The 27,551-nt window shown below is 37.8% G+C and overlaps 1 protein-coding gene across 11 annotated transcripts in view; it reads right to left on the bottom strand.

Moving 5' to 3' along the window:
• Positions 1–2,567: 2,567 nt before the first annotated feature.
• B3GALT1 (beta-1,3-galactosyltransferase 1) overlaps positions 2,568–27,551 on the bottom strand; it is a 167,256-nt gene continuing 142,272 nt past the window's right edge. For 7 of the 11 annotated variants that reach the window (XM_079310785.1, XM_079310784.1, XM_079310783.1 and 4 more), the window contains 2 exons: positions 8,095–8,133; positions 2,568–7,534 (listed from right to left, as the gene is read on the bottom strand). In XM_079310785.1, the coding sequence (XP_079166911.1) occupies positions 6,325–7,305 (981 nt within the window). In that variant the 5' untranslated portion in view covers positions 7,306–7,534; positions 8,095–8,133 and the 3' untranslated portion in view covers positions 2,568–6,324. Of the gene's footprint in view, positions 7,535–8,094; positions 8,134–14,220; positions 14,306–27,551 lie in introns of those variants that run through there. The other 4 variants (XM_079310788.1, XM_079310786.1, XM_079310781.1 and 1 more) reach the window with 2 other exon arrangements.

Consider the following 27,551-nt stretch of genomic DNA (forward strand, 5'->3'; position numbering starts at 1 on the left):
TGACACAGAAATGTACTGCTGTGCTCAGCCTTCATGCAAATACTCTTGTAACAGATTCAATGCCAGATGTCTTACTGCACAGATATGAGGAGAGCGGAGACATCACAGAGAGCAGAAACAGATTAAAAGGTTAAAACATTGAAATTGTGGAATAAATATGCTTGATTAAGTGGGAGTTAAAGTGAAACATGAAAAAATGCTGTTTTGAATTCTGATGAACTATCCAAGGTTGTGAGGAAAAGTAAAAGGAATAAGGAAAAAAAGCCAAACAACCTTAGACTTGTGATAGTGATCTTTGCAGGCAGAGGCAAGATGAAAGATGAAAGATCTTTTTTTTTTTTTTTTTTTTACCCCATATACTTGAACTAAGCAACATCAAAGAAAAGATTTTTGAAGGAACAACTTCAAGTGCTACTTGTCCCCTGAAACTTGTTGAAATCAGTTTGCCAGGTATGAGACAGAGTTGGACTGTAAACCTGTCAGGTAAAGGCCCTCTCTTAATAAAAACATTGTGTTCTTATTTTTGTGGCTGATTTAAATGGATACTTTTAGATGGGAGAATGCTGAGCTATGCAAAAATACATGAAGAAAATGGTAAGAGTGATGGAAATAACAGGGAAATGTACCAGATTGAAGCAGATTGAAAGTACAGAAGAACAGAGCAAGGCTAAGTGACTTTTGTAAATAAAGGAAAAGATTGTAATGATGATGTAGGGTGTTCTCCATTTCTTTTACTGCTATCGTGAGGTACCTAGAGATTCCATTTATCTTTGAAGATGGATGTCATGTTGGAGAAAGGTCATCTTAAAGAAAAAATGGATGCTTGATAGATGCAGATATCTGCAGGTAGAAGTTAGCCAGCACACCTCAAGTTTGGGGTATTTGCTTCACCCAAATGAAAGTTGTCTGCCTTACAAAACCACTGTGCTTAATTCTGTCCAGCTTGTTATGTAATGCTGCCTTTGCAGAATAAGTGCTCAAGGATAAATCTTGCGTGACAAATAAATGCCTCTTGCTCTTGGCTCTTTCAGGTGAGGCAGAGATATAATGCAGATTCAGCTAATATGCAAACCTAGCAGAAAAATGGATTTTTCCCTCTGTTAGGCAAGTCACCAGAGGAGATACTTGACACAACTTAATTGCAGGTGTGGTTGAATAAATAAGGGATATTCTTTCTTTTTTTTTCTCCTCAGAACACTCCTCTTTTTCCATGTCATAAATTCGTATTTTAACAAGAGAAAAGGAAGCAGATGCTATTGAGTACAATGTTCCATGTCATATAGATCTCCTTTTTCGGTGTGTTGCTGCTGTAATAGGCCACTGTCAGCACTTTTAAGAAGGTTTTCTGCATACTATTTTCACTTAGGGCAGTGCAAATTTCTCTGGAAAATCTATGAGAATCAATTAAGTAAATGAGAAAATATAATGCTTGTAATTAAGATAATCAAGCCACATGAAATCTACCCTACTAGTGCTGATATCTGTATATCTCTAAGCTGCCTATTAATTAAACACTACATAAGTGTTGCAATTAGACTCAGGCTGCTTTGGTGGAAACAAGAGAGATGAAAATGATTGGAGGGGTTTTACTGTATGTGAAACTCTTGGTTGGTTTAAAGCATCTCATTATGGTTTGTCAGGTTTCTGTGTTGCTGCAAACACTCCTGGGATGCCTGAGGACTCTGTTGCAGGCTTCAACTACTTCTGGAATAGGTGACCCAAGGAAATACACTTTGGTTTGCAAAAGCTGCCTTTCTACTTGGGAATAGGTATTTTCTCTTCAGTTTCTTGAATGAGTTTTAGATATTGAGCTCTAAAGCCAGTAGAAAAGGGTTAGGTGCTTTGTTCTATGTAGGAAACTGCAGAAGGGAGAATGGGAAGAGGCAAATTTTTCTGATGTTCTTACAAGAAAAGGGACTTCTTACAACTTCTGTGTTATTTTGTTTTTTGATGTTGTTTTGATATGAGGACCCTAAAGTTGCCCAGACATCCCTGAGAGACAAAACAGTATCTTAAGATATTTGTGTTGGGACACAAAGCTACATGAGATTTACTGGGTAATCTGAGTGTACTCAGACTGTGATTGTTCATTTATTCTCTGGTGCTTTGCAGTGTGGGGGGAAGCAAAAAGCTCTGTTAGGGTCACTGTGTGTCTGTGAGGGACTGGGGAGGACCCCTTCCCTCTGTATGGGTGACCCAGGTGGTCACACAGCAACTTCAAACCACTTCATTGTGGTTTCATGAGATGTGGGGTTTGGGACACTTCTCCTTTTCTCCTGTGTGTAGCTTTTGACAGCTGCAAGCCCATATAAGACACCGTGCAGGCAGCAGAAGAGCCTGAGGGTGTCAAAAAGCTTTGCCACCTTGAAATGACCAAACCTGGGTCTCACTGGCTGGGGATGCCAAAGCAGCTAAATAAGGCAGAGCAGAGGATAAACCCATCTGCTGCTTTGCAGGTATTGCCATGGCTGCATTAATATTACTTCTTTGAAGTTCAGAAACTTCAGATAAATCAGTACCCCTGATACGTGTGGACATCAATCAGCTTGATGAAGTTGTTGCACAAGTAAGGAATAAAAGTAGTATTTTGTTTTATTTTTTTCAATTATTTTTAAAAATCTCCTTTTACAGCACAACATTCTTCCTCGTGACAAATGAGCCAATTCACAGACACTGTGTTTTCAGGTAATACAATTTACATTTCTAGAAGGGAGTGAAGAAGAAAACTTACAGGACACCTTCCATTTTTCACTTGATTTTTTTTGTTGTTTTATTATTATTTGACATTGATACAAAAAAATAGTATCTTGATTAGCAGCTTTGCTGGCAATCCCACAAAACTGTAAATAATACATTAATCTAAAAGAATGCACTCCTACAGACACTAGATAAAACAATATATACAATTTAGACAAATAAATACATAAGTACAGCCAGTCATATATAATGATACACCTAAATTTCGGTTACTGTTGACAAGCTTTTCTAGTTAATTACACTCTTCATTTACAAATTGCCATTGCCATCTACATTATAAAGACAAAAAAACCTCAAAGAATCAAAATTGATACTTAACATTATTATTGGGAAATGTGGAAAACGAACCTTGAGGCTTTAGCAAAATAAAAAAGAAAAAAAATGCTTTTGTGAAAAAATTCCTCTTAAAGAGAGGCACTTACCCCCCAGCTGTTTCACTCAATGTGCTTTTTTCATATGCATTTTGGAATCAAAATGTGATTACAGTTGCACTTTTGAAGTGACTAGAAGCCAGCATGTTTAAGCAAGTTGTCATTTGTCCCATGCCCAATGAAACAAAATGACCTTTAAGTAATGTAAATATTTTTTTGATTAAAGGAAGTCTGTTGAAAACACTTGTTTCTTAACAGTATCCCACATGGCACAAATACTACTGAGTGGAAGGGAAAACTGTCCCTATGAGTAGATGTATTGCTACCTTACCATATCCAGGTTCCAGTAGTGAAATTTATGAGCAAAGTGAAAACAATAAATCTAAGTGTAACGAGCTAATGAAATCTAATACCAGAAAATTAAAAGAAGTAGAAAATTAGGATTTTGTTGTGTTGTTTTAAATTCACTTGACAGCAAAAGAAAAAGTATCTTGTACATTCAAGAGTTAGGGCACACATGCTTAAGGCTCTTGAAACACTGACAAATATAATGCCTCACTCAGCTCCATGCATAACAGAATGCTACATAGCAAGCAGACTGACACATATATACAGCTGAATACAGAAGAAAATGCCTTAGAAATATGTACATCAGTTTCAAGATGAACATTTACATTTCTGTTGGAGGTCTATCTATTTATAAATGGCAGGAAATACACTTTTTCAGATACTATTTTCAAGGTGTACCTTGCAAATGCAGTCTTCTTGTACTAGGAGAAATTCAAGGCTACCATGCTACTTGAGCCCTGAGGTATCTGGATTGGGAGCCCTGCTGTCCTCCTGGTTACTAACCAAAGGCCACAGAAGTATCAGCAGAAATAAGGCAACCAAATCCATTTGTTTGTGATTCAGAACCCCAAAATTACTGCACAGTGCAGAGGATAGCAGAAGTGATTGCAGCCTGCAGGTTCAAATTATTACACAGTATGTTCTGGGCAGGATGGCATCTATGCTGTCTGATTTACCCAAGGGCTGGGGATGAATTCCACCCTCATTCCCATTCATAAACAAGAATATTATGGAACTCCATTAAGGAACTTCACCCAATCAGCGTGTTATATATTCACTTATGCAGTTAGTTGTACCTTGGAAGTTCTGGATTTTATAGGATGTAGCAGCTTTAACAAGGATTGGATCAACTAGGGAAGGATAACTCTTAATTATTCTGCAAGAGATTTACCTTTTTTATAAAAATTACTGGGGTTTGAGTTATTTTTAATTATGAAGAGTATACAAGCTCCTATTAACAGTAACTCCTAGGCTGTCTGTTGTGTGTTTGTCTTTAGATCTTACATAGATTTGCTTGGGATGACTCCTGTTAGTAACTTGAAAGCCAAGTACACTTTACCTTATTTACAAGTTGTTTCTTTTGAAATGGTAGTGCTGCATCTGTGAACAAGACTAATAACTTGCCAATGAACTGCAAACCTTTTAGGGAACCATCTTCATTCCTCTGTTACTGTTATAAAATGCTCTGTGCATCTATGCAAAATCAGGTCAAAATATTCCTTTAAATTCTTCAGTTAACTCTGACAACTTTATAGACATTCTGAATAGCATACAGACTTAACAGTTTTCATATGTTACACATAATGCCAGCTGCAATGAATGAGGCATTGTGTGTGATGAGAATGCTGTGAGGAATCTACAACTGCTAATATATTTGATGAGTTGGGTTTTTAACTTGTGTGTGAATTCTTCATTCAAAGTTATTTGTTGAGCAATATCATACTTCACCTCCTTGTTATGAGGTGGTACTGAATAGAGATAGCCTGAGTTTATCAAAGAGTTCTCATGACATTTCATAAACATTCATATTCAAAATTCATATTAGCATGTTATGGAACTTAATAAATCTTGTGTTCTTGATTTCTGTTGCATGTCCGGGGGATCTCCTGAGTGAGACCTCAGTGCTTATGGACTGTGATGACTAAACTGAGAGCTTTAAAAGGTTTTTGAAAAGGATAGAATTTGGATGGTTTTAATAGGCTTTTCTTTAAAAGCCCTCTATTTTTCTGTGAAATTTGTGCATAACTCTTATGTACTCTCTTGTCAAATCAACAGAAAATTGATTGCATTCTTTTATTGGAATTAATTCCTCTTTTCTACACCATTAAAAATCTGCTAGAATCTTGTTCCTGTATGTACTGCAGCAAAAAGTAAAGCTTCCCCTTAAAAAGCTGCTTTTGTGTTACTTTTTTTTAGGTAAATAGTGCACTGGCTGATGTTGAAGAAATATGCTGCTTATTGACACTTTTAGCATTCAGTATAATTATATATTGCTATTCAAGATGGTTAATGGAGAATCCATTGATACTAATGAGAGACATTGCCTTGCTTTGAAATTAAAAGTTAAGATATTCATGCTTTTCTCATATATTTTTAAGATATTTTTTGCATACATCTCCCCTGTCTTATTTCACCTACAGATGCTACTTAATTTTTAAACTGTGTTACATATTTTATGGGCTGTTTTAGGAAGTGTAAAGAAATGGGTTATTCTGAAATAATTTAAAGAAATACCATTTAGTTGATGAAAATATATTTCAGTGTGTGGATTTGTTTCTAAGGCCAGTGAAACTTTGATGTTCTTACCTGTCTAAATTCTGCTATTACACCATTAGTAAGCTATTTGGGAATTGCACACATACTACAAAATACACACATCAAAGTAAGTATATAAGTTCAGTGCAAATGTATGCTGCTTGATTTATTAACAAGGCTCTAAATAGAGATGGTGTAGGGTGTCAAAAGGAGAATAAAAGTATGTTTTAAATTCTTCATTTCTTAGAGCCTGAGTGTTATCTCTTAGGCTGGGGTGTGAATTGTTCAGCAGCTCATAATAATTTGTTACTGTCCTTTTACACACAGATGCAAGAATGGATATGTGCAATAGATGATAATATACAAAATCTGAGACTTGACTCTAGATTCTTTCAGTTGGCATAATATCCTTATGAAAAAGAGCCTGAAGTTTGTAAACCAGTAGTCAAAGCGAGAATGAAAAATCAGTCATTAAAAATCCTCTCACAGTTAATATCCCACAGTTTAACCTGTAAATCAGCAGATCACTTTGTCAAAAAATAACCAAACCCAACCAAAATTTTTAAAAAAGGTATTTACATCTGTAAAAATCTTAACATCTAAGATGTTTCTTGCTGGACATGTCATTCCAAATTCTGTGCATTTCTTCTGGTGTTATCTGGTGCACTGTGATCACCCTGCGGTACCTGCACAAGCTGTAAGCCATCTTCCAGTGATTGAAGCCACTGTTCTGGAAGGGGTGAATGCCCAGCTTCCGAAGGCAGAGTCCAACGTACACATCTTCGAGATGAAGAAGTCTGGTATGAAGGGAGGTTTTGTAAATCAGTTCTGCTACATCAGCTGAAAAAATGTAGCCAGTGCCTGAACAGAAGGGTGGGTAATTGCTGTCAGGATACAAATCTCTGGGCATGTACCACTTACTGCGAACATCTCTTATTGGTCCTCCATTTATAACATAACCTGTGAAGTACCTTCTCCTTGGCTTGGTGTTGGGTTTGAGCAGCTTATAAATAAGATTGTCCATATTTACAAAAATATCACTGTCTGTCTTCATAACATACTTTGCTTTTGAACAAAATGTTGCTACCCACCTCATTCCCATCAATGTTTTCAGAGTGAGGTTATGGTAAGAGTCGATAAAATCTTCCACAATAATGTCATGAAAAATTTGGCTTTCTTGCTCTACCATTTGATTTAACACAGGATCTGCATTTTTCCCAAGAAGAAATAGTGTGGCGATTTTAATTCCTTTGAAATTGTTTTCATCTCCCCACGTTTCTCGAATGGCTTGCCTCGCATCAAACTCTTTGTGAGTTGTACTGATAAGAATTACCAGAAATGGGGCACTCTTCTCACATTTGTTGGGTTCATTGATAAGAAAGTCAAAGGAATGAGGGTTTATAGGTCGAGTTCTTATGTTGCCAAAGGAAACATTTTTTCTGGCTATGGATATGCTGCTGACCTGTCTGTGGCCCGTGTAGGAAGAAGTAGGACGAGTTATACTTAAGTACCAAAGAGCACTTGCCCAACAAACTACTGTCAAAATGTATAAACATGAGACCTTTGAAGCCATTGTTCCTCTAGCTCTTCTATTCCATGTGATGAACCAATAGCCTTTGTACTGTGAGTGCACCTGTGTCCTGGAGAGGCAGCATATTATTAATGAAACTTGAAAGTTCGATATAGAAAAGTAGCTCTGTAATCATTCATGGATCTCAAATAGGAGCTATTAACCCTGATAATACTCAGCTTTTCTTCTTTTACTAGCAGCGGCTTCCATTTCTTGTAATTTTCTGTTATTTCTGAAAAATATGAAGAAAAATTTCCATTGCGAGACCATAAAAGCCTAGGGCACTAAAAATGAGCTTATATATGGTTGGCCATTAATAAGCTAAGTGTCCTAATGCATTTCTCAGATATTCCTTTTTTTTGTCATGAGGTACCAAAATGTAAGATAGTGTACCTGAAGTAGCACCTTTATGATTGGTAATTTCTCACAGATGGTTTTATATAAAAGAAGATAAGCATGCATAGCATGTTGACCATTTAGATAATTTTAAAGGTATATGAAAATAATTTTATATTTTTTAACATTTTCTTGCTTCTTAGCATTTCTTCTGGCCAATCTTTCAAAATGTGCTGTGGAACATTTTAAAATTATTTAAAGAATGAAAAATAGTGTACTTTGTTCTAGGATTGACAGCATCTGTGGCAGCTATGCACACAAATACTTACAAATCTAATTTGGTCTAAATGCTAATGTGTGCCCTGCTAACAAGAGCATGCTTTGATGAAAATCAGACAGAATGGAACTGATTGGAAAAGGTAGGTACAGAGGAGAGAGATATGTATGCTGTCTTACCCATGTAAAGATCAGCGCTCAAGTAGACTCCATAAAAGTCTAAAAATAAATTAACACATTTCAGTTATTCTTGTTGGCTTCCTTCTCTCCCCCCAAACCAGTCTTTCCATGAACAAACATCATTTGTGGACCATGTAATATAAATCATGATGGCAGCCTAGTAATGGTGCTACTTCACTGGCTGGTGTGCAGAGTTGCCTACCTGGACAGGGTTTTGGCACTGGCAGCTCTGTCCTGGGCTGTTCCAAACTTGCCTCCAGTATCAGGCAGTTTTGAGACTTTCCTGGCACAAGGGAATGTGTCAGCCCTGAACCTTCCATTGCTCTTGGCAATTTTGCTGGGAACCAGTTCTGTTTATCATCATTCTGTGGAAATGAGACAAGCTGCCCTCCAGCCTGGCAGCTCAGTGCTGTCTCCTCCAAGGCACATCAGTTGCTGGACAGTGCCTGTAGGCTCCACCTTCCTGAGTTTTACTATGGTGTTACTTCAGAGCTAAAGGACGGTAGAAGCAACAGAGGAGCTTTTTGCAAGGGTCTGAAATATTTAACGTTTACTTTGGATGGAACAAGATATGTTTTCAGATAAAGGATAGAAGCCTTGTCTTAGAAACGTCCTCTGATTTCACACCACTGACACAGTGGAGTCAGAGCACCCTCTAGGCAGGCCATCAGAATGAAAGGACTGTTAGGTACCATGTCATCATTTCACACTAAGGTTTAAGAACAACAGAGAAACAACCCGAACATTTGCCAAATCTATACAGACTGTATTCTCCTTATAAATTCTTACAGTTAGCACTGTCCTGCTAGTCTTCATTACATGCACTTTTAATTATTTAATGACCGGAACTCACATGCTGCTCTTCCCTTTCACAAAATAGGATAATATGAATTTTTTCCTGTTTCACAGCTTCATCACTTTCAGTTGGTTTTGTCCTATAACTGAGGCAATTTAATTAGGTAGAGGTGGGCTGTAATCTCATTACTTGTCACAGGACTCAGGGTTTGTAATCTTTTCCCACCAAGCAGTACCAGCAAATGTCTGGGAGCAGTACATTTAAGTGAGACCTTTAATTGCTCCACAGGGCTGCAGAACACAATGATTTTGGCAGGGCAGACATGTGTATATCCTTGTAAATAAATATGGTTGCGATAGATACATACACAGATGCTGCTGTAATGTTGGGAGAGGGGATGTATCCTGCTTTAACAACCTGCTGTGATACGGTTCTGAGAAAGGCAAAACCCAGCCCTGGTCTGGTAGGTTGGTTTCATTTCTGGCTTCACTGTGAAACTCTGCTAATGCTTCCACTGGAAATGCCAGTGAGGAAAATCACCAAGTGCAAAAAGCCATAATGTAATGAAGACACAAGAGTGTAAAGTCTAGAAAACTCTGTTAATAAAGAAAGAAATACAGCCTCATGGATTTGAGCTGTAGAGTGAGAGATACATCAGTGTGTTTAATGGACTCCAGCATTAAGGTCTCACAAATAAGTGTAATATTCTGCATATTATGCATTATTTTAGGAAACTATATATTGTCTTATTTAAAAGTGTATGATGTTCTACATCTTTTCTTTCATAAGGATAGGTGCATTAGTTACCATAAGCACTGTGCAGATACCTGAGGGAAAGAAAAATTGTAACCAATGCCTCTTACAAACTGCAAAATTACATAAAATAGCTTTTCAGTCCAGCAGTGTCATGGCTGTAATATCCAATCTTGTGTGCTCTGAAAGGATTAGAAGCAACAAAAACCTTACTCCATTTTAAAGAAAGATTCTGAGCTGTTGTAGGATTTTTTTCTCAGTTGTGGAATCTATAGGTAGCTGTGTGGGATGAATGCTTCTTATATTGACCCTTGGACTGCTGTCTCTTGAAAAAAAATTAACTTTTTCTGTTGCATATTTTGTGGGGGGGGGGGGGTTGTTTGTTTACTTTCCCCTTTAAAAAGAAAAATATTACTTGAGATGTTGTACCTTGGTTTGAGTTTTACTCCACCCTGTAGAATTTTTGATAAAGTGCAGGTGAAGTGGTTTAAGAGTGACCAAGCTGTAGTTTTCCTGATGAGTGAAATTTTAAATTTCCTTTTTTTTAGGGAGATTGTGGGAAAAACCAAAATGAGAGATACCTCCTATTCCAGCTCTTGTTAGGTGAAGATGTAAAAATTAAAGTTCATATTCCTTCTTTACTTGAGCTTTGTGCTATACATGGGGAGGAGATTTGAAAGAAAAGAACATAAGCAAAATTGGCAAATAGTAAATGCAAATTCTCAAATTAGCAGAGAAGTGTTGGTCTGTAATTTAGGTGAGATTATTTCTGCCTCCAGGACTGATCTTGCTTCCTCTTTGTAGTATCACAGAGGGTTTGGATAAGTAGCTATGTTGTGTGGTTTTTTGGCCACAGGGCAGAAGCTTCTACAAATTATTTCTGGTAACAGTCATTCTGCCCAGTAGTTTCAATAATGTGTAGCTTGCACAACCAAGAAAATACATAGCTTGATTAGGCAGAGAAATATGAACTAAGCAGTGAAATATTTAAATTGTGATGTTTTAGCAGTCTAGAATTTCAGAGATTGCCAAATTCTATTATTGGAAATGATGCCAGTTAATCAAGATCCTAAACAAGCACCTAACTCAGGCTTAGCTGCAGCACAGGAATAATTCTATGAATTTTGAAAAATTATTCACAGTATCAAAGTTTGTGACAGCAAACCTTTTTGTTGTCATGTGTTGTGACCTGCAACAAATTTACAGCCTTGTGGGACTTGTATATCAACTATGTGAATTATAAGGAATGAAGTCAGAGTGTAAAATTAATGTACTCAAATTAGAGTGAATTAAACATTTTGTGTTAATTACTCATTTGGAAAAGAGAAGGAATAAGATCATATAATAAGATCACTATAATCAGAATTATAACTGACAGCACTTCAATGCCCTCGTTACTGTACTTCCTTTAGCAGTTTGCACAGAAGTTGTTCAGAATATTTTTAACCTCATTAATAGTAAATATTTCAAAAGTTGCCTCCAATATTTAAGTGTGTAGAAAATTCATTGATATGTTGTATTTTAGTCCTGATGTTGGCTTCAGTATATCACTATAGGAATGACTTTGTTTTTTTCAGTTGTGCCATGATCTTCTTAAATTTGGTGTTGAAATTCCAAGACCTTCTAACCAGGAGGATATGGGGTATCACAGGGAGAGTGGAAAGCTTTTATCAGCTTTGGACTTTGTCTGTTGGAATAGACTATATCCCATTTGGGGACAATTACACAGGCAAAGGAAGGTGTTGCCTCTTTTCCTTTCTTCTTTGGATTGGAAGAAAGCTTTCCAGCAGGGCAGTAGCAATGTTTGAGTTCTTGGATCCTTTTTGTTTTTAATTGCTTTTATTCAGTCTGTACTTTTTTCTAACCTGGTAGTCATACAATAAGTAATAAAAGGCTCAAGTATTGAGGATAGGTGATGGCAAAAAGCAAATGTTTAGCATCATGTTTCCATACTGTGACATGAAGTTGTGCATTTAATTGCACTATTCACAGCTCAGGCTGTGCAAGCCAGTGAAGCCACCCAGTCAGAGCACAGAAAGCTGTAGTGTGTAACTTCTCTAAGTAATTGTCTTGATGAGGACTGTATTTGCAGCAAACCTTTTTATGAGCTGACTGCACGTCAAGAATAATCCTCCAGATAATGAGCACATTTGAGAATCTTATTAACTGCTCATGGGCAATTTTCAGACAGACACCAAATGAGTTCAGCAAATGTTACTCATCAATGGCAATATTTTGCCGATATTTTGGAATGCTGCTGTCTGTGCTGAGAGGCTGGTGATCTTTCTTTCAAGAAAGCCTGTCCTATGTAAGAGCAGCTGCATTAATGTGTCTAGATCAGAGTGGATGGCTGTGATCAAAGCACAGCTCTTGAATTCTGGCTGGTTTCACAGCTGTGATCCATGCCAGGTCACTACTGCTGAGGGAGGCACTGAGTCCTGGGGATGGCCCTGGGTGAGAAGCCACGGGAGATCACAGCTGTTCATTCTGACACCCAGGAGTCTGTTAGAGCACAACTGAGTCAAATTAACACTGTGCATCTCTACCAAAATGTACCTTTTCCTCTCCCTGGAAAAAAGAGGGAATGCAGCTGCTAAATTATTTAGTACACGTAGCAAACTCTTCTCATTTTCCCTGAAGAGACATTTTTGTTAGTTTTGTATGATCATGGCTTTCATCTGTATGTAGACCAAGATGCTGAAATGTCTTCACCATTTATGAAAACCTTAAACTACCTAAGGAAAAGTCTGTGATTATTACCGAGTCTTGTTGAGAAGATAATTATACTGAACATTAAGAACACATCTACATGGAAATCTGGGGATCTGCTATGTTCTAGGCTGCATGTTTTCACAGTAATTTCTGGAGGAAATTTTGGACAGATGGCACAGGTGATTTAGCAGAAGATTGCAACCTCCTTTCTGGGAACTTAATTTAAAGTTTCCTAAATATTCTAAATGCTTATTCTGCTTGGGTAAATGGATCTGAAATCAAATCAGTGCTGCAAAGGAAGACCTTCTTTACGACATTGTGGAAAGGGACTCTAACAGATGCACAAGCCACAGTCTTGGGCTGAAGAGAAGAATGTGCAAACATTCTTTTCAGGTCCATGTTTTTAGAAAGATAAACTCTTGTTTAGAAGGTTCATAGCTGTCATATGTTAAAACAGGCTGGCTTCCCTTCTCTTCCTCAAAGCCAATGAAGGCAAATATTTTCTGAATCACTCCTTGTTCCCAAAATATTAATGATAGGCTTTATTGTAGGCAACACCTGAATGTGGAAGCAAGTATTTGGACAAGTGCAAATTTCATACTAACAGTTCTCTTTTCACAAATGCTGATTTGCAGATAGTTCTTATTGTAGTTCATCCTTAAATTGAAAAATTTGTCTCTGGAAATAATTGTGGTATTTATAAATCATTTTTCAATATTTACTAACTGTTCCTAGTATGAACAAAAGGGAGGAATTTACTGTCCATTAGGGAATCTCACCAAAAGCTTCTATTTGGAAAATGAAAGTTACAGAATTTTCAGCAAATGTGACTGTGCTACTGAAACTTCCCTAATCTTTAAACAGCTACTGTAGTCTAATAAGAGTTAAATGTTGTCTACATGAAAGCAAATCTGCCTGAGTGACTTTTCTATATTTTGCTCTTTAGACTTTTTCAATGAATCTATCTCCATAAAAACAAGATTTTCTCTTTGCTTTGAAGAAGTGCTGAAACAGCCCACACACAACAATTAAATTACAGTTTTATTGCTTTCTTTCTCATGTTAAGAACAAATAATGCAACTATTTTTTCCTCAGCAAAATAATTTACAAGTTAAAAAGTAAACAGTGTCCACCATGACTACGCTGTGAAGTAAAATTTTCAATTGCAGACAATGAAACTGTTGAAAAAAAATATTTAGGAATATTTTGATTAACCAAACCACCAGATCTACCATGACTGAGGGGAATGGGATACATTACTTGTTAGGGAAAGGACCATTCCTTGGCTGACATTGTATATAGGTGGGATCTCAGTGTTGGTTTGAGCAGCTTTTCTCTCTGGCTTGGTTTGTGCATTAGGAGCATTATAGCTATAACCTCCCATTCAAATTTTGCAGCTCAGTATGTATTTTCTATGCTGAAATTTTTTCCCAGCTTCCTCTGAGCTAACCAGGTAAAAAAAAAAAAAAAAAAAAAGTATGATTTTGTAAAATCTCATATTTATTTGACATTGTAATGGAGTTTAATCCTATTTGGCACATCTCAACACTCAACCATCTTACTGTTTTGGTCATATTTTAAAATAAAGTTTCTCTGTCAGGTGCATACAATGACTGTGACCACTGAGTCACTGGTGGTGCCACACAGCTGATTCCATGTGGAAGGAGGTGGAAGGACAGACCAGACAGACCTGAGGATGTCTGCACAATGGATTTCTAACATTTTAGGAAATCAGCTGTGCTTGGACAGGTACTAATCTAGAATGGTTATAAACTAGATTTTACTCAACTCAAAATAATACTAGAACTCAAGACATGCCAGTCAAATGTTCTGTCTTGCTGTAATGCTGATTGCCAGTGATTTACCTGGAGCCAGGGCATGGAAGTTTTGCTGCTTTCTTTAGTAGAAGGTGTTTTAATTGTTTGCACTAACTAAAAGGGAGAGAAAAGAAATTAGAAACAGAAAATGAAGGAGCAGAATATTTTAAACCATAAATCTTATTATATTCTTTATCTTTTCTTTTAAATCACCCATGAGATGTCAAAGGCCAGATCTGCTTCTACGTTTTTCCCCATGAATGCCTTTTAGAAAAAAAAGTTAAAAAACATTTTATGAGTTCATGTTGTGATAAGTGATTTGTTATTGTATCAATAATGTCCTGTTACATGAGTAATGTGTAAATTGCATCTCAGTATGGTTATAAACTAATGCAAATGGCATATTTCACTTTGAGTTTCCATAGCCACAACTGTTTTTTTTTCTTTAGCTATTGTACTGTGTTCTAGTGTGAAATCTCACAGCAAGATTCCTTAGCTCATGTCACCACCAAATTTTTTACATTTAGTGAAAGAAAAAAAGAAAACAAACTTTCACTTTTTAAAAAAAATTCAAGGGGGAAAGCCTTTAGAACTGCTTTAATATAGAATTGTTATTACTCATGAAACAAGTGTTCATCATTTAACGGAGTCCCTATCTTAAGTTTAAGTAATAACATTTAAATTCAAGTTTGCTGCTGTTTTTGTCTTAACCATCTTAAATGTCACTATCATGTTTGCTTTGCATTCACAGTGATACCTGTGAAACTGTGGTCTGAGTTATGACACCAAGAATAGATGACAGTGGCCTTGATTATATAAATCCCTACCCTAGTGGCATTGCTTTTCTCAATTAATCTTTGTCAAAAAAGGAATGATGGTAACAATGATGATAACTCATCAAACTGGATAATGAACCTACTTGCCATAATTCACATACTCTTGGGAGCATTGAAAGAAAAATACAAACAATTAAAGCTTTTGGATTTAGTGGGAAAAGTCCTAAAATAGTTTTGAGCCTGCACATTAAGGTATCAGTCATGATGATTGAGGAACTTGGCATTTACCTTCATCAAAACTGGAAACAGCTATATATAAATACATTGTTATAAACTTTTAATGGGAGTCAGTAACTGGAAGGATTCCACAATATCTCAGGCATATCTGTACAATACCTATATTTATTGAAATTGTTATGTATCTTTACATGTGATTGTTGGAGAGAGATTCCTTTTTGAGGCTGAAAAGTAGCTAAAATTCACATTATTTTCCCATTTCTTCCACAGCTGTGAAGCTAGAGAATTTTGTAATTAGTGAATTTAGCTGATCATATAATAGCATAGATTCAACTTTTCTGTTTAAGGAAGAGGTTAGGTATTATCAGATTTCCAATGAAATTGTTGGATACTGTGACACTGTGGGTTTTTTTACTTTCTTTTCCCTGGAAATATTCTTCATTTTGAGGAGGTCCCAGAGCCTTGACCTGTCCATGCACGAACGGATTGCAGTACAGTTTTTGTCATGTTTACATTACAGTAATTAATGTGAAGCTGTGTGGGGAAGCATTTGTCCCCATGAGTTGTTTATAAGTCAAGCTTCATGTTTTTAATTCCCATTGCTGAGTTGTGATAAATTGAACACAGGCTGTTGCTTTTAAAATTGCATACCTCTCACAGAACTGTAATTTAAAAACCCCACAACCAAACAAATTACTTTTATCTTCAGCAAAAAAAATACTTATTCTCACATATGTGAAAAAGATTTCCTAGACATACACTTTTTTTAGCCCTTTTTGGCAGTTGGTCAGTCATGGCTGAGAAACCCCAGTTTACTGGGGCTGTCCTGGTCAGGACTGTGGTCTGTCAGAGACTCCTGGCTGGAGCTGAACCAGGCAGGGCTGAGTGTCCTGGGGCTACTGCCACACCAGCACCTGCAGCTCTGCCTGGCCTTCCCAAGGCAGCCACCCTGCAGAGGAGGGACAGGCTGCTGGGAAGGTGGGACTCACTTCCTCTTTGACTGAAGAGAAGTGGAATTATTGCCTTGGATGTTTGCATTAAATACCTGGAGCTTTTCTGCTGAAGTGTTGCTGTGGCCAGCAGCCAGTGTAGGTGCCCACTGACCTCTGGCCAGCACTTCTGGCTCTTAGCTGTATATAATTCCCTTAGACCAAAGAAACAGGTTTCTTCTCACTCTATCAGAACTAAATGATAGATGAGGTTTTTCTCAAACCTAAATCAAAACCTACTTTTATTGGGGATTGAACAAGAGTATTTCTGCTGCAGAAGAGAGGGCATTCTTTTTGCAAAGCTGTTAACATTTGAGAGCAAGCTAGCATCAGACCCTTTCAGCTAGCACATATGGAGCATTTCACAGACATGACCCCAGACTATTTGTCAGCATTTAGTTTGCTGAAGTTTGCAGTTGAATAGATAGTTGGGCAATGTTACACTCACATTCACTCAACACAAGAGGCCATATCTTTTGTGGCATGATTTTAAAATGGGTTCATAATGACTGGAGTTTTTTGGATGAATCAAATAAAAGAGTGCATGCTGTTGTTATTTGGTAAATATATACTCTGGTGAATCCACAGGAATAAAACTGTCCTCATTCTTCTATGATATTTCAAAATTGTGTCCTCAGCTGAGAAACATGAAAAATACTGCTTGGGATCCTAAATGGGTTGCTGCCTCCTTAGGTAAAGTGAAGATCCATTCTGGGTGATCAGCTATGCCTACCTAGTCCACCTTCTTGCTCGAAAAACGATTTCATTATTTTCCTCTATATCTCCTTTACGGAAATTGTGAAAACTGTGTGTTAATATCAGTGAAAGAAACTTGGGTTTCTCTGTAGAAAGCAACCGGTTTACAGTTTGTCCATTTGTGCTCAAAACCTGACTCCTATGAGAATTGTTAAAACCAAAAATTGAGGAAGTTTTCTTGCAAAGTGTTATTGATTAAGATTTTGTAAGAATTTATTTGTTAATTAATATTACTTCCCAGCTGGGCAGCATATGGCTGATAATCTTAGGTATCTGATAAAGCAGCAAGAAGAATTGCATTTTGAAAAAGAGTAAATCTGAATTCCTGTTTCAACTTACTTTTATCACTTATGTCATTAGAGATGGCCCTCATATGTACTTTAAAAGTTTTCACTAGGGAACATAAATTTCAAATCCTTGATATCTCTGTGTGCAGTCAGGAATACCAACTGATTTCTTACATCTCTGTGGGCATTGTTAATCAGGGGTATTTGTAGTGACTGGTAACTAGGAAAATAGTTAAACAAACGTCTTCCTAATGTTTGTGCATATGTGTTTGTCTGTCTGTCACTAAATATAACAGGGGCCATTTCTGTGGGCTCATTATGCTGATAGTACATTTTGCTTTCTCTTTATCCTATTGTGACTAAGGAAGCGTGACCACAACTTCCCAGAGTAATTGGAAACCTCTCCAGTTGGCTTCTCCACCTGTAATTACATTGTCTGTAGTGAGCTGATGTAGGTGTAAATGTGGACTCATTTGTCCATACTGAAGGATTTCTCAAAACAAAGGAAAAGAGTTGTTATACAAAAGATGACCTCAAGTATATTCAGGACTGAAAAGCAGGGAAAAGTCTTGCTTGTCTGTATTGACTTTTACTGAAACTGTGCTGTGGCACAGGTAAAGTGTGTGATGACAGAACTGATCCTGTACAGGATCACCATTACAGGATTACAGGGCTCCAGAGAGGATTATGCAGCAGCCTGTATGCAGTGCTACTCAGTGTTTTCTGTTCCAACTCCTGGCTCTGCACAGAAGACCCCGAGTCCACCATGTGCCTGACAGCATTGTCCAAACGTTTCTTGAACTTGTCAGGCTCGGTGCTGTGAACACTTCCCTGGGGAATCTGTTCCAGTGCTCAATCACCCTCTGGGTAAAAACCCTTTTCTTGATATCTAAATCTCCCCTGACTCGTCTTCATTCCATTCCCTTGGGTCCTGTCACTGGTCCTGAGAGTGAAGAGACTGATGTTTGCCCCTTGAGTTCCCCTTGTGAGGGTGATGAAGACCACAGTGAGATTCCTCTGCTTTGGTGTCTTGTGCCTTGATTCTGCCTTGATTCCGATGCAGCTCAACAGACAAAATTCTCTTTTTATCACCCACTTTTCTTTGGGATGTGTTGGCTCCTGCTAGGATAGGAATGTAGTGCACTACTGATAGAAATCAACTTTGTGAAGCAATAAACAGTAAATATGTTCTGTCACTATGCCCAGGGGAATCATATCAAACCTTAGTTATCCATGTGTTCGAGGCCAAGCCTTAAGGAAAAAGAGGGTATATGAATATACAGTGTAAAAATATAGATTGCTTCTTTTCACTCCCCATCTGTGGACCTTCAAGAGCTCTATAAACACAAGCTCACTGAGCAGCTGTATACCCCAAGGAGGCAGATAATGCAGTAATAAAATATGCCAAGCAATTTAAGGGTCCAAATCCTGATACATACCTCAGGGTTGTAAGAATTAAATAGAGTAGTTTTAACAGAGAGACATTCTTCTGGGAGACTTTTTCTTATAGAAGCAGCATAAGATCACACTCTCCTTTTGTTCATTTTCCAGACATCAGGGGGGCTTAGTCTTTGAGCAGAATCAGAAGAGATTGCTATATCAATAATGTGAACCTAGACCTCTGGAGGAAAGTGTTTGGCTCCTAAGGTGACTAGAAACAACAGGGATTCTCCTGAGCTTGTTTTAACTCTTGTGTAGGGCTCTCTAAACATCCTAAATCCTTTTCTCACTTTTAGCCGTCTCCTTTCAGCATTATTTTAATCTGAAAGATCTCTTGAACAAAAGAGATTTTAAAGTACCCTGCAATCTTTGCTTCCATTTATTTCCTGGCTACACTGATATCAAAGGCAGCACAGAGCAGAAGTGAAAAGAAACCCAGTAAAGCAGCTGTCAGGCCAACTATTGTGGGATGACACAGGCCACAGAAGGAACCTGCTTTGTGTGTGATGTGGGACTCCATTCCATGACACAGCCAGGCTCTGTCTCCACTGGCATTCTGTCCATCCAGGAAGAAGGTGTGCTCAGATTCATTCTCCACATGTGGAAAAAGGCAGGAAACATGACAATTGATGCAAACATCAGTAGTGCTTCATCCTGCTTCTTGGGAGAGAAGGATTGACTTGCTGGCACTCCCAGGAAAGTGGGTCAAGAGCTGATGGAGAGGCAGGTGGTGTCTGGCTAAACCCTGCTGGGTACAGAGAGGAAGACAAGCAATCCTGCCTGGATTGCAGAGTGAAGAGTCCCCATAGGGAATGGTTCAAGGTGAAAGACAAATGATCTAAGCATGCAAAATTTCAATTTATTTTTTAAAAACCTTTTGTGCTAGATGTAATGAAGAGTAATGCCACAAAACAAAGGGATGTCAATAATTTCTTTTTTTTCTCTTGGCTATGTGGTAACAACGTAACCAAAAGCTACCCCAATACTTTTAATGAGAACTTCACTGCTTTCTTATTCTTTCTAACTCTTCCTTTGTGTTTTTCTTTGAAAGAAATAATTTCCCTGTCTGTATAGCTCAGAGTGTGTGTACTTTGCAAAGATGCTGCCATCTGCCATTTACTTTCCTTTCTGAGCTGTGATCTTAAACATATATTTCAGGGAGAAGGAAGTCAAGTAGTTGGGTTTATTTTCCTTTTGTGTGAACAACAATGCAAATAATTCCAGAGCCAGGCAGTAAGGCTGCCTGAAATGCCAACTGCAAATCACCTTTTCCACGAGGCATTAATTCATTCTATGAAAAATATGCTGGGTAAAAAACTCCATTTCAATTCTTCATCCTGTGCACTGGCTGGATCAATTAAACTCCACATAGCAAGTTTTTGAGATTAAGTCAAATAATTTTGTACTTTTTCTAACCCTTATTCCAGATCACTTTCAGCCCCTTACTACACATGCCTCTTGCAGCAGACAGGGGAGCTGTGGTGGATGCTGCTGGACACACGGCAGGGCCAAGGCTGCCTGTCCCTGGTCACCCCAGGCTGCCACAAGGTGCTCTCACCTCCAGAACTCAGGAACCCCTCAGTGGGAGAGGGGGATTATGGTCTCCTCCTGAACAGGGAGAGCAAGAGCTGGAGAAAGGGGTTCATCTTGCTCCTTCTCATCTGTGTGTGCCTTGTCTTTGGAGATGAGTGCTTCAGGAGCTTAGAAAATACTACATGAGATCAAGATGGAGAACGTTTCTTTGCATCTGGGAAAGTAGAGCCAGTGTGTCTGTAAGCCAGCACTACCACAAAAATATCCATGCATTCATTAATATTTAATGAAGATTTTTAGTCTGATCAGTTCTCTGGTTAGATGTGCCTCATGGTCACACAAAATCACAGCCAAATCAGCAAATCAGCCAAAATCAGCACAGCCAAAGGTCACTGTCAGCTTGAAACAAAAGGATGAGGCAAAAAGGGGCAGACCTGTTTTCATGACCACCCTTCTGCCTCAAATGTGTATTAGAGAGCTGAGGGCTCCCCTTACTCCCTTGGAAACTGTAGCAATAGACCCAAGATTTCCTTACACAAGAGTAAGACCAAGCACATAGCTCTTTTACTGCTCTTGCATCAATTGCAAGCAAGTAAAAAACAAGAAGCATTTGCTTGCCTATTAAATATTTAGGTTTAATTTTCAGTGATTTTACTGTAAAGTTTTGGAAAACAGTTCAAGGACTCATTGAGAATTTAAGAAAAATACTCTCTCTTTAAAGTTCTTTTTTGCTTTCACAATACCAAATGATCCCTTGGATTCTTTAACTCTCCTGAGATCACTCTGAAGTTAAACTGAAACCTAATTGGATTTTAACAGGAAATCTGATCGTGCATCTAGCAGCTTTAAGGGTCATGAACAGAATAGCATTTGAAAATGTGCTGCTATTTTGAAGATTGAAGTGATTTTCTGATTTTGACAGAAAATTAAAACGTAGTGAGAGGCTGTCAAAAGCCTCTGAATCAGCCAGATTCTTCTTAGAAGCCAAAGACAGCTTGGCTCAGGTAGGCTATTCTCCCACACATGCCTTTGCCAAAACAGAGTGTGTGCTGAGGCTTTTTTGCTGTTGTTTTTTTTCCTCCAGATGGTGTAACGAGGGATAGGCTGCTGGTTGCTTGCCAAGGGTTGTACAATATTGTGGCAAAATGCAATCCCAAGCTGCAGTTTTGAAGGCAGCATATCAATCACTTACTCATCAGGTTCCTATACTTCTTGTATGTGGGGTCAAACCTTTGTCATTGGGCCAAGCCTATTAACAAGTTTAGTCCAAATGTTTTGAGAGCAACAGAATTTGGTATGTTTTCTCTCCAAATGCTGATTAAAGTGTCCACTGCTAGGAAGACAAGAGTCAATATATAGCTATTCCTTTTTAAAAATCTGTATCTCAAACCTAAATTGCTAAGTCCCTCAGGTCAGCAAAAAAAAAATAATACTTTGGGTTTGCCTGTGATTTTTCTCTATGTACATCCAAAGTAAAAGCAAAAAGCTACTTGGCGTCACAAATTATTTATTGTTATGGTTGTGGATTCAAGCAGGTTGAGTTTTTGAAGTTTTAAAAAAATTTTTTCCACTTCAATGAAGTTATAATAATGAATAGAGCTAAAGATAAGGATTTTTTACAAAAGGGTGTGTGTTTTTTCACCAGTTTGATAAGTACACCCTCCTCCTGTTGACATGCATTTTCAAAATAAACCTGATATTAATTTCACCTTCTCTGGGTAACACAGAATGATCCACCTTCTGGCTGTCAGGTCTTTGAGGGGAAATAAATACACCTAGGAACAAAGTTACCCCCTGAGAGCAGTGCATACACACTGTTTAGTCACTGTACTTGAGAAAACTTCCAATCTCAATGGGGTTAGTGACCAAAGCAGTCAAGGAATTCAATCTGCCTTGTAATCTTTTAGGTGTAACTTTATTTTACATAAACTGTTCTTTTTCCAGGTGTTCACTCGACCTTGCAGCAATCCAAGATACCCAAAGTAATGGTGTCTTAAACTAAGTGCACTGGCATTTATCATAATAAAAGCAATTTTAATATGGCAATATGTTGCCATTTTAATAACTACTACAAGTAGTCTCTCCCTTGTAACAGGAGAGGGCAGGGTTGGTATTGAATAACAATTTTTTGAAGACTTCAGAATGACAGCCTGTATGAAAAACACACGTAAAAAGATTGCTTTGCTGTGAGTTATAAAATATAGAAAAAAGTTCTCCAAAAACCAAGATCAGTTTTTAAAAGTGACTTGACAAGTTAAGTATGAGTAAGCTTGCTCTCCAATTTAGGCTGTTTGGAAGAAGCATGGATGAGATTTTTAGTATCTTAGTGATATTACAACAGACAAAATCTAATCACCCTTTAGGTGCCCAGTGCACTGTATTTGGACCACCAAAAGTATTTTCTTCCTCAGGCAATAACAGATTATTATCCTGGCTGGCAGGAAATACCCTTTAAATTATATCTATATCTAGCACATATGGAAGAAAAGCCATCAGATAGTATCATACATGAGAAATTGGTTGCCTTGCTCTAGTAACAAAAAGTTTAGGCATAACATCTTTTAATTTGAGAAATGATGAAACCAGCAGTGGCCAGAATAGCATTGTTAGTTTCTAAAAGTAGATATATTAGATTGAGAGGTAGGTCATTTGTCAGCCAGCCCTGCAGATAAAATGAAATGGAAGGCGAAAACATTTGCTCAGTATCACAAAGCCAGAGACTGCAGCACAGTATTGTGTGTCAGTATAGAAGATTGCATATTCTGAGGTATCTACCTCTTTTCCTGTATGCCTCCAGAGACACTGAAGAAGCTCTCAAATTTCAGCATGCTCCAGTATTTCAGGTTCTGGAGGGAGAGAGAGATTGCAAGGAGATGTCTCTATAGAGCTGACATCTGTATCCTTGAATGCCATTCATAAATTAGACTCCTATCAAATAACAGTGCCCCTAGGCACCTGCAGCTTAAAAACTGCCCTTCAGAGGGACTGAGTCATCTTCTGCAGGATGGGTTAAGCATTTTAAAGTGCTCATAAGAAACCAATCTGAAAAATAGGCACCAAACCAATTAAATCACCTCTGTTGGTGGATCTCCTTTAAGGTTTAAAAAACCTGTGTGAAATTACTTTTGCAGTATTTTTTAGAAATTGTTTCACTATAACTTTACGTGATAGATGCAGAAAAGAAATGTAGTGGGCCATTTCAATTCTGCCTTTCTTGTTTGTTTGGCAGTTGATCTTGAGTGCCCACAGAGCCCATTAAACTCATTTTGCTATAGCTTTACTATTGACATTTGAGATTAAATGCCAGGGTATGAAAGAATTTTTTTTAAGGACTATGATTTTTTGTTTCAATACAGCCTTGTCAGGACCATAGGACTATAACAGCCAGCTGTGGTGTGTTATTTCAATCATTTCTTCTTGCCTAGAGAAAATATTTCTGATTAGTGTGGTTACTGTCCCTTTGTTAAAAGGTTTATGCAAAATTCAGCAGTGTTACTGCAGTTGAACTTAACAGGAGCTGTGAATGCTTGGCCCTGGCTTTTTCCTGTTGGCAGTGCTCACTTATCTCCTCTTGTCTGATAAGCTACAAACCAAGTAACTCCTTTTCCAGAGCAGTGGTGAATCATGGTGCTACAATGCTACAGTAAAAGATGTTTCAGTCCCAAAACAACGCTTTACACGTGGTATTCTCACCCACCCAGTTGTCATGCAGCCATAGAGATGGAGGCTGGAGACCTGGGGTGCTTTAGAGGGTGGTCCAAGGGTGCCCACCTGGACTGCCCTCCCCACAGCTGGCAGTGGAGGTGCAGAGCCAGTGCCTCGTGGTTTTACCTCTCATGTTGGTTCTGGGGCAGCATCCCAGCACATCTGTGTTAAGGCCTGGGAATCTAGTTCTGTGTCTTTCTATAAAATACCCAGGAGAGTCCACGGATATGGACTTCTGCAAGTGCAGGACACACGTGTAAGTTAAACACATTTTTCAGTGTTTTTTCATGCTCTGAAATGATCTGAAACTTCCAAGGGCAATGTGCCATACAAGAGGTCTCATAAGATGTTTATATAATTATGATTGTATGAGCCTAATAATACACCTCCTGCTCTCCTGCTTGATGGAAGCTTTTCCTTGATGTCCACTAGATATTAAGCAATTTAATGACTTGATGAGTAAGAGCAAGGTGATTGCAGAAGTCGTCTTAGCCAGCTAAAAGTGAGCATGCATCTCTTTTTGCTGCTCTGCTTTCTGTTTAAATGGTGCATTTAATTATAGGCATCCCATTTGGGAAGAGTTGTTGCAGCAGATACCTGACAATGTCATCTGGAGTTTTTTGTTACAGCAGAGATTTTGCCTGAGGGTTTGCCTGAGCAATGTTATATTTTGTATCCCATCCACTGCATAAGAAAAGGCGTTCAGAGGGCAAACCCAGCCCAGGTTCAGCATGTTGATGAAGTCACCTAGCAGCTTGGAGTGCAGTTCTTTCTTGGTGGCTTAAGAGAGGGGTTTTGGCCAAGACTGTGGTTGTCTTTCCTCTGACTTTTGTGAGTTTATTGCAGTCTGCCTGGGCCTCTCACTGTAAATAGCATTTATACAAACCCTGTTGTCAGCTGTTGCTTGAGGAGAGATTCTTCCTTCTTGTTGTTCATTCATTCTCTCTGCTCCAAGATTATGTGCAATACAGATGCCTGCGGTTACAGTTTTGACTTCTAAATTTATAAATGAGTGTCAAGCTTCTTGTGCTTTTGCTCTCTCTTTCATCTCTAATGGGATGGGTCTTGTGACATTTGCAAGCTTTTTGTTGCTTAGTCTCCTCCTTGAAGTACACCCAAGATAGTATTGAATACTTGTGAAATGGCTCCACAGTGTGTTTCTAGTATGTTTTCAGGCCTCTGGTTTGCTGTCTTTTTTTAATATTTTTTTTTTAAATTAAGTATTTTGAGTAGAGCCTAGATTGTTTTGATAGAACAGTTGAAAGAAATAGAGTTGTTTACTATGAACCCTGTCTTGCCCATGGCAGCCTAGTTAATTACTGATCAGCAGCTACAGCTGTGGACTCGGAACATGAGAAATCCAGAATGTGTTCTGAGGAAAGGCTAATTTACCAAGGATCATTTCCAAGTCCTGCTGATGCCTGGCATTCTGTCTCTGGTGTCTATAATTGGCCTGGGCAATGCATGGCTGTTTGTATCTCACACCATGCACTGCTTCATTTCTCTGGTAAAGGTTAACTGTTTAACTGATTAATTTTCCAAAGCCAAGAGCCTAGATTTAGCAGTGGCAGCTCTTGGATTTTGAGATGCAGCACATTGACTTTATAAACGTAGCATCTGGCTTTTCCTATTTTAGCATGTGATAACATTTAAAGAGCTGGTCAGGCTTCTGCAATTTTAAATACCAGATGGGAATTTTATATTCCTTGTACACTTTATTATGTCTAGTAAATACTGAAAGAAGTGGTGGCTGTCTCAAAAAGAGGACCTGATCTTTTAAACTACCAAATGACTGGGCACTTATTTCTGTTGCTACTTTTAGAATTCTCATTATCACCTCTGTCCCTTTGCCACCCTAAGCCTTGTTCATGGCCAGCACATCTGCTTATTGCTTATGTAACACCTTTTTTAGGGGCAGGATGCTACCTTTTTTTGTTGTCACAGGAGCTAAACTTAAAAGAAAATGGCAGATAGGAACTGGGCTGTTTCTAATGCTCTCAAGCATTTTAATATAAACACAATTATTTTCAAATTAAATAAAGCTTTTAGAATCCTTACTCTGCATTAGAAAAACAAGAAGATAAAAACCAAGCTTCATACAAACAACCACAAAGGCAAACAAAAATTCTTAAATGCCAGTGGACTTCTGATGTTCTCACAAGTCATCTGTTTTGTGTTCTTTGTTATGCTGTACAAGCAGCACAGAAATAAGCTTTAGGCAGCCAAGATAAAGTGAGTCTCAGATTCTCCTGAGAGCATCTAAGCTGCAGCAGGCACTGCATCTGCAGCTCCAGTGTTAACTGCTAGATCTAGTCTGCAGTGGAAATAAAAATAATCTCTTTCTGATGAAATGGCTCTTTATGGTGGGTGGTGTCAGTAGTGGAGATGCTGAAACATATGGAAAAATAAAAATGTACAGTCCAATATAACAGCTTATTAGATAGCTGCAATAGTTGTTGATCAGTGCAGCTGTAATATTTTCTTTAAATTTTTAGCTAAAAATCTACATCTTCATTAATGTGAATATTGCTTAGAGAGAAAATTAATGATCATAATTTTGATATAAATGGAGCCCCAGTATTATATTAATTTAGATTTGAATGTGTAGATGTGGAAAATGTTAGTTTAATTTTTAAAAATAATAATTTTAAAGGCTTTGAAATAAATATATTTTATTTCTTTCTTATTGTAATTAGAAATGTAATCACCACTTAACTGGAGAAAAAGTGCCTGCTCACTTGAAATATACAGCTCACTCTTGCATGCTCAGAAATAAGACCCTCATCTGACCTTCAAACTTCTAAATGTTTGGTTTTGCCTTCTGATGTATAGGAATTCTTTTGAAAATATGAGATCACAAAAAGTACATAATTAGCACCAAATTCCCTATATACAGAACAGTAATCCAGAATTGTTGGACTATAATGCCTGTTCCTCATGATAAATCTGCTGCATAGCCATTAAGTTATTATAGCATTATATAGTTAAGCAATTAAAATAAAAATGCAGCTTTTGTTATGTAAGATTTTCAAACTTTGGTTTTGATGAACAACGTGAAAACAGGAATAGTGAAAGAAAAGCTTTATATTCCTTACATTTTGCTGACCCTCATCCTTATTTTTTAGCTTTTCTGCTAAATATCAAAAAATCTGGTTTAATAGAGAATGATACAAAGCGAATATGACAAAACTCTCTCTTAAATCTTGTTTAATAAAACATTTGGTGGAGATGGTTCTTGGCACCATCAGGTTAGCATCAGAAGTGTAATGGCTTTAAAGCAAGCCTAAACACCCCTTGACAAATGACAGTTCCAGATTTTAACGTTAAGATTTCAGATGCTGCTGAAGTTATCAAAAGAAATGTGCCCAGCAGTTGTCCAGTGCACTTGCTCATGACAATACTATTTGTCTGTCAGATCACCTGCATTGGTGATCTAACACTGATGATGCTGCCAATTTCTACATTATGAAAAGTAGAAATCATGATCATTTTTCAGTCACACAGCCAAGGTTCTTGTCTTTCTCTTCTATACAAAAAGTTTTCCTTTCAGATTTCTCTAGCACAGTTGGAGAGACCAGTTTGTCTCTTGAATTAACAAATTATTTCAATTTACTTGAAAAGTAAATCAGAAAAAAAGCCTATAGAAGCTATTTTAT

This window comes from Erithacus rubecula, assembly GCF_903797595.1.
Source record: "Erithacus rubecula genome assembly, chromosome: 8".
In the NCBI taxonomy this organism is placed as follows: domain Eukaryota; kingdom Metazoa; phylum Chordata; class Aves; order Passeriformes; family Muscicapidae; genus Erithacus; species Erithacus rubecula.